General features: G+C 40.4%; 1 protein-coding gene across 7 annotated transcripts in view; it reads right to left on the bottom strand.

Annotated features, from left to right (window-relative positions):
• Nucleotides 1-8598: 8598 nt before the first annotated feature.
• The window catches only part of SH3KBP1 (SH3 domain containing kinase binding protein 1), a 334928-nt gene continuing 331192 nt past the window's right edge, over nt 8599-12334 (bottom strand). For all 7 annotated transcript variants that reach the window (XM_043896945.1, XM_043896942.1, XM_043896946.1 and 4 more), the window contains 2 exons: nt 11145-11208; nt 8599-10144 (listed from right to left, as the gene is read on the bottom strand). In XM_043896945.1, the coding sequence (XP_043752880.1) occupies nt 10103-10144; nt 11145-11208 (106 nt within the window). In that variant the 3' untranslated portion in view covers nt 8599-10102. The remainder of the gene's footprint in view (nt 10145-11144; nt 11209-12334) is intronic.

The following is a 12334-nucleotide window of genomic DNA, read 5'->3' as shown; positions in this document are numbered from 1 at the left end:
ACCTACGTATCTATCGCTCCACCAATAAATACCACGTTGCCTTGATTACTGAGCAGGCTATATAGCAGCCCTTACTGTGGGGTGGAGTGACTACTGTATAGTTCTACTACTGTATATAGTATATATATACACATATACATATATACTGTATATACTACTGTATATAGTGACTACTGTATAATGAACTACTGCATAGTTATTTCTCTTTTCCAGGATTATTTTAGCTAAATTAGAGCCTTTTTCTATATAAATTTCAGAATAAGCTTGTCTCTGTCTATAAAAACCTTGTTAGGCTTTTGACAGGAACCTATATAAACCTATGGATTGATTTGAAAATATATTATGCTGAATCTTCCAATCTATGAACACAGTATTCCTCTCCATTTATTTCAATCTTCTTTGATGTCATTAGAATTTTCTAATTTTCAGCATCCAGATCTTGTATATATTTATTAAGGTTATATCCAAGTATTTAATTTTTTAAAAGCAAGCATGGTCATCTGTTAGCATGGAAAAATGCAAGTGTTTTCGTGCATTGCATTTGTATTATTACATGGCTTTGCTGAGCCCACATATTAGTTCAGGACAGTTTCTTGTTTTGCCCCCACCTTGGGATTTTCTATGTCAACAATCATGTAATTCGCAAAAAGGGTTAGTTTTATTTCTTCTTTCCAATATTTATGCCTTTTATTTCTTTTTCTCCCCTCACTGCTATAGTTAGAACTTGCAGTTTTATGTTGAATAAGAACAATGAGAGTGGATGTACTTGCCTTGTTCCAATCTTAAAAAGAAAGCATTTGGACTTTCACCCTAAGTAAGATATTAGCAGTAAGTTTTTTGTAGATGCTATTTATCAGGTTAAAGAAGCTTCCTTCGATTTTAGGTTCACTGAGAATTTTTTTTTTTTATTGTGCATGGGTATTGGATTTTTTTCAAATGCTTTTTCTGTATCAGTTGATATGATCATATGATTTATTCATCTTTAGCCAACTGATATGGTAGATAACATGAACTGATTTTTGAATGTTGAACTTGCGTGGTTGGAATAAATCCCACTTGGTATGGTGTGTAATTCTCTTTATATATTGCTGGATTTTGTCTGCTAATATTTTATTTAGGGTTTTTGCATCTAGGTTCATGAGATACACTGACCTGCAGTTTTCAATTTTTTGGTACTATATTTGCCTTGATTTGGCATCAGAGTAATACCAGCCTCAAAAATGATTTGGGAATTGTTCTGTTCTTGATTTCCTAGAAGAGACTGTGTAAAATTGGTGTTATTTCTTTAAATATTTGATAGAATTCTCCAGTTAAACCATTTTGATCTGGGGCTTTCTTTTTCAGAGCTTTTATATTACAAGTTCTTTTTTCCAGTGGCTATAGGATTGTTAGGATTGTCTATTTTGTTTTGGTTGAATTTTGATATTTTGTGGTTTTTGAGGAATTGATCCATTTCTTTTAATATGTTGTATTTATGATCATAAACTTGCTCATAGTATTCCCTTATTATTCTTTTAATGGCTACAGGATCCATAATGATGTTCCCTGTTTTATTTTTGATTTGGTGATTTGTGCCTTCTCTGCTTATCTTTGTCAGGCCTGGTATTTATTCAAGTAAATATAAATATTTAAGTGCTGATGAACCATCAAAGACATTCTTCATCTCTGTTGCTATTTTTGACTTCTAGCCATTTGAATCTTTCTTACAGTTTCCATCTCTGCTGAAATTACCTATCTGACCTTGCATCTTATCTACTTTTTTCATTAGCGCCTTTAACATATTAATAGTAACCATAATCATTCTAAATTCATTCTCTTGATACTTCCAAGAGCCATGTCATGTCTAAGTCTGATTCTGATAATTGCTTTGTCTCTTTAGACTGAATTTCCTTGCCTTTTGGCATGCTTTGTGATTTTTGGTTGAAAGCCACACATTTTGTATAAGGCAGTAGATACTGTGGTCATGCTGAAGTTCGTTGTCTCTATGGACATCAGAAATATTAAATTCCTCTAGTGATCTTTTTTGGTCCCTCCTCTTGGTTTTGGGGCTTCCTTTTGTGCTGTTCCCTAGTCTATTTCTTACAGCTCTCCCTTCTGTAATCTACTGTTGTTATTCCTGGAGACTTGTTGGTGTGCTCATGGGGCATGGCGGAGAGGTGTCTCTAATAATCTAAGCCTCAGTTTCATCACACGTGCTTCTGCCCCTCCTCCATCTCTTTCCCCAGATGCAGTGGGTATCCAACAGCATTCTCAATCAAAAGCCTTGAGGCCCTTCTCCCTGAAGATTAAATCTTTATTTTTTTAGGTGAGATGAGAATTGAGGCTGAGTGGAATTGATTCCTCCAGCTGCGGTGGTATATCACCAGTGCCCTTTGACCATGTCCTCTCTGCTGCAGAATAAGCCTTTTGCTCCTTAAAGGAGAAGGGTCTGACTGGAATTCTCAGTGATTCCTAAGCCAGTACTTTCAACCCTGCACCATAAATTTTCTATGGATTTTCTGTGATCCTCCCTGTAAGAGCCAGGAGGGGTTCTTGGAGGAAATGTCTGCAAAAAGTTTTAACCCCTCTCCCCAGGAGCATCATGCTCTCAAGCTAGACCACACTAAGCCTCAGGCAATTTGCTCAATTTTCTACTTTGATATATTCTTTTTCATTTCCATAGTATCTGGTGGCTTCTGTCCCTGGTAAGCAAATGCTCAGGTCCCATGTCTCAAAAAAAAAAAGTGCTTATGTCTCTCCAGATTTTGAAATGGCTGTTTGCTCTGAAAACTCAGTTCTCTCTTACTTTCCAGTCTCTCTAGCTTTCTTCTTATTGGAAGCATGGGAAGGACATCCTGCAGCTCTCTACATCTCCGAACTGAAACTGGAAGTCCTATTCAACCATATTTGACCTACAAATGTCAATTCCTTATGGTTTAACCTAATAGATCATGGCATAGTTTCTGGATGGTGCACCCTGTTCTGCTGCAGCCAAAGTCTAACTAGAGATTTCTGAAGAAGATTGCTAAGGGTTATTCTACACACAATTCATCGAGAGTGAGATCATTAAAACACAGATTGCTGGGTCCTTCTCCAGAGTTTCTAAGTCAGAAGGCCGAGGGCAGGGCCCACGAATTTTCATTTCTACCAGTTACCTGGTTGGTGATGCTACTAACTGCTCTTTTGAGGATCACACCCCAAGAACCCTATGGCATATCTCAGAGGCTCAGGGCATATCTACATATCCTGCTTATGCATCACTTTGACAGCAAATGGTCAGTCCTGAGGCATTGATTAGGTTCTCAGCCGACTTCAGAGAACTGTCAATGGTAAAGGATCAGGAATATGCTCACTCTTGAATTCATTCTGCACAGTGAATCTAAGTAAAAAATAATACTTTATGTCTTTAAACAAAGGTAGCCACAGTTTTAAAATAGCCGATGAAAGTCTTAGAGATGATGGTGTACAGATCCTGTGAACTTGTTCTAGATCCATGGTGATGTTAGCACAGTCCTTTGGGTCCAGGTGTTGGCTGAGACTCAGGTACAAGGACCTCTGAAGTCTTTCTTTATTAACTGTTTTCTTATGTCATGAATCCTCCCAAGTGCTACAGTTTTACACTTAAGAGTTTTAGTAAAGGTAAAACTGGTTGCTCAAATATATAGAATAAATCCCAATTGGCCTCAGTCACAATTACCAATGTTTCAGGTGGTAGGGACATAGCAGTGAAGAAAATAAAGTCACTATCTCCTGGTGGCTTCATTCTAGGGAGAGTAGACAGAAAACAAGTAACTGTGTGTGTGTGTGTGTGTGTGATTAAAACAGAATGAAACACACGCTCCTATGGGAGAATCCGAGAGAGAACTAAGGCTATTGTTGTTCTTTTATTTAGCAGATTAGGGATGGCCTCTCTGATGAGATGACGTTCGAGGAGTGACTAGCCACAAGGAAGAGATCCAGACTTGATACCAAGGGAGGTTTAGGTGACTACAACTTCAGGGGCAGATGGGTGGTTAGTCACTTTTGTATACTAATGTTAATTCAGCTATGTTTGTGCTCAGTCGCTTGGTCATGTCTGACTGTCTGCAACCCATAGACTGTGGCCTGCCAGGCTCCTCTGTCCATAGAATTTTCCAGGCAAGAATACTGAAGGAGGTTGCCACTTCCTACTCCAGGGGAATCTTCCTGATCCAGGGATCGAACCCACTTCTCTTGCATCTCCTGCATTGGCAGGCAGGTTCTTTACTACTGAGCCACTGGGGAAGCCCCTCAGCTATGTTCATCTTCAGGCAAAAACTCTCCTTGCTAAATAATCTCAGGTAACTCACACTCCACTTCTAGGAACTGTCTTAAGGATAAACTGGAAATGGGGACATGGATTTATGCCAAATGGTGTTCATCATAACTTTATAACATAAAAAACTGGAATTAACCAAAAATGTCCTTTCCCTGACCTCTCCACCCTCGAGGCTCCATTGGCCACCTCTGCAATGCAGTTCCAAAGCCCCTGGACTTCTCTCTGTGGTCACGCTCTCTCACTGCGAAACACTTGCCTGCTTACCTGAGCTTATTTGAGCTCCCTGAGAGGATCTACCTTGCATTCAGCACCCATCATGGTGTCCAGCACATCATAAGCACTCAATACATGTTCCAGAAAAGGTTGCTTACATGCTCTCTGGCATATCTAGAGACAGAATATTATGCAGCCACTATAAATCATGCTTTTGAAAAAAAAGTTAATGACAAAGAAATGATAAACTAAGTATAAACTATAAAACTACAGACACAGAATGACCTCCATTAGGAGACACCAAAATTATTAAAAGCTGTATCTGAATAAAATTAGGACAATTTCACCTGTTTTTTTTTTTTTTTAATTCAAAGCCTCTCACATCTCTTTGCCTTCTCTGATAATCTCAATGCCCACACCATGCAGCCATATCAGCCAGGAACTGCCCCCACCCAACCCCAAGAAGGCGAGAAGGCACAATCCTACCAATGTCCCTGTGGTGAAGATGTGCAAATACTTTCTGCCTTTCTCTTTACAGTTTATATTTTCTACTCTGGGTATAATATTAGCTTCATAATTGGAGAAAAAGTTAGCTAAAAATACTCAAGGTAACAGACTGAGTTCTACATTTGAACCTACAGTCACTACTCTGGTCCTCTAAACCTTAGAAGATTCATTGGTAGGATTCTTGTCAACAGGCATGACATGGGACACCTTAGCACGTGGTGTCCCCTCTTATCTCAAAGCGTCTCATACTCTGCTCTGCCTCCTCCTTTTTGTCTTCCTCATCACCGCTGCCACATTTTCAGCACTAGATGCACCCTTTTAAAAGCAGGTCATTTATCCTTCCAGGCCCGAAGTTCCCTTTGAGACTTCTCTCTCTCTTCATTCCAAATTCACTTCCTCCATGGAGACTGCCTTGATTGAGAACAAACAAGAGCATTTTTTTTTGAGAGCCTCCTTGGGCCAAGGCAGGGGGGGATAGGTGGGTGTTTCATAAAAGGGTCCCTGTTCACCTAGCCTCCCTTCATCATTCAACAACACAGCTCCAGCCCCAGTCAAGTTCCTTGTTCTCTCAGATTAGGCCCCAAACTAAGAAATACTCATGAAGTTTCAAGAGAACCCACTCCATTTGCCCGAAGACATTTCTGTTTTTCTCTTAGGGAATAATCTTGGAAATACTATTGACTTCTTTGTGGTTCTTCTGTACCTTTGAATCACTTTATTAGCTTGGTTATTTTAAAAATTGGCTTGTAAACTCTTTAAGATTTAAAAAAAATTAACACAAATTATAATGAAGTTTTGCCTTTCCAGGGAAATTTCCCATCAAAGTGCTCAAAGTTTGCCGACACATCTTAGTTTCTTGGAGAACTAGTCAGTCTATAGGGGTGAGAGGGAAGGGAAGCATTCATGATTTAAATGACCCTGTTTATCTGTATAATTTAATTAAATCTGTTGCCATTGAAATAAGACTGCCCCATGAACCTGGTTCTCCAGGAACTCAACTCTTTTTAGTCAGTTTTTTTTTCTCTATTTTTTCCTGAGAAAATTCTAGTTACAACCTACTATGTTACCTTGTTCTATTGTTTTGTTGAAACATCTTATCACCTATTACTCCAACAAGAAAAAAGGAATAATAGCCCATTTTACTGGGGCTTCTGAATTCACAAATACGGTTTGCACACACTTTTTCATTTATGCGGAGAGGCTGCTCCACGACCACTCCAATTTGGGGTCACTTAAAAAAGGTCGAAGAATTGATGCTTTTGAACTGTGGTGATGGAGAAGACTCTTTAGAGTCCCTTGGACTGCAAGGAGATCCAACCAGTCCATCCTAAAGGAGATCAGTCCTGGGTGTTCACTGGAAGGACTGATGTTGAAACTGAAACTCCAATACTTTGGCCACCTCATGCGAACAGCTGACTCATTTGAAAAGACCCTGATGCTGGGAAAGATTGAAGGTGGGAGGAGAAAGGGATGACAGAGGATGAGATGGCTGGATGGCATCACCGACTCAATGGACATGGGTTTGGGTGGACTCCAGGAGTTGGTGATGGACAGGGAGGCCTGGCGTGCTGCAGTCCATGGGGTCGCTAAGAGTCGGACATGACTGAGTGACTGAACTGAACTGAAAAAGTTATGAAATAAAACCACCTCAGGAATCTGCAGCTGCTTCATGGATTCTCCCTGGCTTCAGACGCTGCCTTCTGTTCCACATGTTGGGAAAGCCTAGGGACAGAACTAAGAATGACAGCAAAGGTTCAACACCTTAAGAGACATGACCCCTCTCCGTTCATACCACACTGACAACCATTTACTTCTGGCTAGAAAAGAGTTTTCTCTGCCCTGGTCATTGTGTTTCCTCTTTAGAGCCAGTTTGGGGACTGGCATCTTCTTCCTCTGGCTTGGGTCAAAAGAACCAAGCCTTTGCTCTGTTGGAAACTGCAATTAGCCACACTGGACACCTATCACCCACACAAGCATTGCTTTGTTAGACTTTTCATTTGTACAAAACCAAAGAGAAAAGCTTTTTTTTTTTTTTTTTACCAAATCCCTTTGGTGCTAAAACATCTTGACATTAATTTGTGATAAAATAACTAATTTATGATAAAATAACTAGAGGACTAAAACCTAATATTACACAAAAAAAAGGAGACCATGATGAGCTCAGGTTATAATACAAAGGTCTTTGTAGGACCTGGGGCTTATTTTTATATAGATCATGGCAACTGTAAGCAATAAATTATATACCCTGTGGTTTTCCCATCCAGGAGATGGTTATGTAAGGAAATAAAAAGCCTGTGATTAGTAACCAAAGACACACACGTGATCATAGGTACAGGCTGCCTTTATGGGAGAAACAAGTGTGCTTGAGTATGCTGTCTAGAGGGCTGTGTATGAAAAAAAATGGCTCTACACAATTATTTGAATAATAATTTAATGATTTTTACACTAAAAAGAATTTAGACCTAACCTAAATCTCCTGCTTAAATATGAAAGCAAAATCAAACAACTTGGAAATGGAATTCACAGCCACAGATTTTAATGGGTTATTTCTCTTCACTTGGGAAAGATGAGGGGGGAGCATGATATTCCATGTCTTCTGAAGACATTTATCTGAGAGTAATCAAATTGTGTAAAATGGAGAAAAATGACTTGAACTCCAAGATATCATTCCTCTTGGACCATGACAACTTTGAACAAAAATATTTTCACAAAACTTCATTTTAATCATCTTCTTTACAAAGCACAATACTTAAGACTTTTCTAAATACAACTTTAGAAAATGAAGCAAAAAAATAATCTCCATTGATGCTGGTCAAGTCCATGCTGAATGCAAAAGAATTTTTTCAAAAGTGATACTTCCAAGCTTTTCAATATTCTTGATGGGTCCATTTTGTAAAGATGGCAGCTGTTTGGGCGGTGGCTTGTCCAGTTCCATGACTGTAGAATCCTCTTGCTGGCTAGCCCATAGGGCAGAAAGGAAGCTGCATATGCCAACTTCTCCTTTTAGAATTGCTTCTCCTTCTCCTGAAAGCCAATGACTCTATGAGAAGGTAACATCCCTCCTGTATTCCAGGTCACCAATGCCCCACAAGGGCGCTCCAACCTCTCAATTTAACTATTCACAATCGTCTGTATACACATTATATAAAACTATATCATTAGGTATTTTCATGAGTGAGATATCCAAATGTAAAAGAATCCTATCGTCATTCTTATATTAGGTGGCGGGGAACTCTGAAGTCTTCAAATTTAACATAGAAACTCTTAGAACAGTCAAGGGGCACAGGAACATTTTATGTCACTCTTGAAAACATGGTGCTCCTGGCCCCCAGCATACCAAGGGCAAGGTAGCTGGAAAGGCAGTATGTTCAGATGTGAGAGTGAAGGGTGTGAAGCGTCTTTCCTTACACACCCCTTCCCTTAGCTACGCCCTCACCCCAGAACCCCACCTGGAAGACCAGGGTGTCCAGGGATCTGTGAATACTCTAGAGGAAGTAGCTGCCTCTAGCAACAAGGCTGAGTATGTAGGTGAGAGGGAGGAGGAAGGGAGAGAGGAAAAGACATTTATTTGTAATACTTTTGATGATCAATATGTGGTTGGGTTTTGTTTTTTTTTTTTGCATCACTCCTTCATTTTCATCAGTTCTCAGTCTTTGTCGTGCGAATCTACTGATGTTTAGAAGAGCTTCACTTTAAAACTCAGGAAATGGACAAAGCAGCTTTTTAGAAATACACAAAACATCTTCAGGGGCCATGAAGGGACCACCCCCTACACCCCAATCCCCAAATAGTCTTGGAATACAATATGCTTCCCTTATTTTCAGCTAAGGATGAGAAAACAGTTACAGAGTCTAAGGCTGAACTCTTCATTGGCTACAGAGATAAAGCAGACAAGCAAACACCAGTTTCCTTGGGTCGGAAAAAGCAATTCCAGGAATGCAAGAGCGAGCCAACGGCTACACTTCAACAAGCGCCTCCCCCCTTTCTCTTGGACCTGAGGAAAGGGTTACAAGAAAGCAAGGCAAATGACATTATGTGAGTACAGTTTCCACAACAGCACACACGATGACCCAGTGCAGGAAAGAATACAACATTCCCCCCCCTTGGTTTTCATTTTTACTTTTATTTATTTTTGATTTAATAATGCATATTCTGTTCACTCAAAAGGTGCAAAGGACAGGAAGCAGGGGTTTAACTTGGCTGATGAAAAATCAAGCAGGGGTGACATTTCTAGTTCATGAACAACCTAAAACTAGAACTTAAAAGTCACAGCTGGTACCAAAGAGCGCACCCAACTTCACAGCTGTCTCCTCTTAAGACCTTTGGTTAGGCGAGAGAAGCTTTGAAGACAGTGGCCTCTAGTGGACTTTGATAAGTGGCTAGAAAAAAAAATGTGTGTGTGTCTTTTAAATCATGGTAGCTGCATCACAAAAGCTCCAATCAAGAGGGTGGTAAAAAGAAGGCACAGATCATTGCAAATACCAGATTTTCTCTTTCTCTTTTTGTAAATATACCATCATATATAAGCTAAAATTTATCTTAGGGTGGTGAGGTTTGCTGGCAGGAGAAGGGACAGGTTGGACCTAAAATTGCATATGTAATAGAATCCTTGAGGGGGACACAGAGCGAGGCAGCTTTTCACGTAAAGCGAAAAGAATGGGACGCTCACTCCGGACTGTGTGTAGTACAAACACTGGGGAAATCTGTGGCAAAACACGATTTAAAAAAAAATCATAAAATTATAAAGCTTGTAAACGAATAATCTAAAATTACATTTTATTAATGGAAAATATCATCAAAATAGTACCACTATGGACTAAACTGCCTGAGTTTTCGTTTCATGTGAGATCTCATAGTAAAAAAGCCTTTAGCACAATTTGCTCTGTTTAAGTCACAACCAGTGCCAGACCCAGGACTATACCATGGGGAAGAATCTCCTCTTGGATGGAATTTGTGTTGTGCTATCAAGACTTTTGTGCTAATCTTTCAAACAGGGACGTGTTGAGGCAAACCTTTAATCTTTTGGCACAAGGTTATTTTGGCTGGGGCAGAAAATTTGAGTCTTGGACTCGGGATGAATAATGCGACATTTCATTTATCAAGTATTCATTTTGATTGAAGAGCTTTCTTTATGTCATTAACTTCCATCTACAAAGGAAAAACAAGAGCCGAACAAAATCACAATCAATTGGCTGGCTAGATAAAAGCTGGAAAGATAAGCAGCTTGGTTGATTGAAAGAAAATAATCAACCTGACAGTTTGAAAGGTGAAATGAGTGAAATGATATCTGATTGAAGAGTTGATCACGATGCCAGAAATGACATAAACCAAAAGAATAGGCACATCGACACAAAGCTTGAGGAGAGGGTAGATGTTTGAATTCTCCAGCTACAAGTGTCCAAAATTTGTCAAAAACAACAATACAACAATAATTTCAGTTTCTTGGTCAGAGGGTGGAGCAGGTTGTCCTGACACACTGGACCACTTGGCAGGGCTGGAAGGCCGCTGTGGCTGGGCCCAAGGGGGTGTCTATGAGCATCCCCAAAGTGATGACGTGCAGTTACCGATCCTTTAAACACCATGGATCCCAGTCACCACCAAAGGAACCAACTGCGTGAGAGCGGAAAGCCCACCATTTCCAACTCCTACACACTCTGCCCTTCGGTCATGGCTGAGTTAGGTCAGAGAGAGGCCAGAGGGGGACAGAGCTCTGATGCCCTGCAGGACAGACACAGCTGTCAGGGAGAAGTAGAGAAATAAAGAGCAGGCACCAAGTATGGACAGCTGTGGTCCTTTGAGCTTCAGTGGCCACATGACAGAAACACAAATGGGGTCTCCCTAGCTCCACACTCTCTGGTACTTATGACAATGAGGCCTCCGGAAACGGAGGGGGGGTAGTTTTCAAAAAGATGGATTACAAATGAGAAACCCAACTGGGGGCACATTTGCTAATGCCTCCCTTCTCCAAGACTTCCCGGGTCCCAGGAGGGGATGTGAGTAAGGCTGTGTCATTCTAAGACAATTGTCACAGGAAGCCCATCTCAATCAGTAGAAAAGTAACTCTCATCTATTTTCAAAATAAAGCCTGGACTTTGCTCCCACCCTCAACTGAGCCTCTCATGGGGCAACAGGACCCCAAGGGACCCACCTGCAACCGAAGCCGGATTTTCTTCTCTTCATCCAACTCTGACAGTAACTGCTTAATCTCTCGTCTGGAAAGCAAATGGCAGTAATATTAAACAAAGCCCAGACTTTTAAAACAGGAGATAAGAAATCTCTTATCACTACAAAATCCATCTGTTCTTTTTACAAAGAAGATGTGGACAGAACATTACACTATTTTCTTTGTACGGCTAAGGCTTAGAGCCTGGTGTAGATAGAAAGGCCATTATTTCTCGGCTCCCCAAATATGCAGCCATTAAATAATAGGTCTGAGGTGACCTTGGAAATCCCTTAATGTAAGCTTCTTCTAAAAGAAGAAGGGGAACCCGAGGCTCAGGGGGGTGGCCTGACTTGCCCAGAGTCTAGTTTCTAGGTATCCAGGCTCATATTTGGTCGTCTTCCCTCTTCTGAAAGTCCTTTCTTCCAGAATTGCTGGTCTTTACATGTACTTACACAACAATATTCATTGCAGACATTTTACCACTCCCCATATATATATATATATATATATATATATATATACACACACATATATATGTATATATCAGAGAAGGCAATGGCACCCCACTCCTGTATGTTTGCCTGGAAAATGCCATGGATGGAGGAGCCTGGTAGGCTGCGGTCCATGGGGTCGCTAAGAGTCGGACACAACTGAGCGACTTCACTTTCACTTTTCACTTTCATGCATTGGAGAAGGAAATGGCAACCCACTCCAGTGTTCTTGCCTGGAGAATCCCAGGGATAGGGAGCCTGGTGGGGGTTGCACAGAGTCGGACACGACTGAAGCAACTTAGCAGCAGCAGCAGCATATGTATATATATATTTCCTTTATTTTCACGAATTTTAAATTACTGAAAGGTTAGCAATATGTTTTCAGATATTCTCACAGAATCCTACAAATAATAACACCTGAAAACTTGCAGGTAAAAGAACTGAACTAAGGATACAGTAATTATGTCATAGACAAAGTAGACACAAGTTAGAACACAAAGCCCAGTGCCCTTTCTAACGTTAAATAATGAAGTAGAACAAAATGAATCATCTCACAAACTCGCTCTAGACTGAGGTCCCTACAACCATGCTAACTCTGATCAGAGAGCTGTGCTCTATTTTAGGGTACTAGACACTCCATTTTACACCCGCATGTGTGCAAACTAGACTGGGAAATTAAAAAGC

This window comes from Cervus elaphus, chromosome X, assembly GCF_910594005.1.
Source record: "Cervus elaphus chromosome X, mCerEla1.1, whole genome shotgun sequence".
Taxonomy (NCBI): Eukaryota; Metazoa; Chordata; class Mammalia; order Artiodactyla; family Cervidae; genus Cervus; species Cervus elaphus.
Note: the sequence above shows the minus strand (reverse complement) of the source record. Positions and strands in the feature narration are given on the sequence as shown.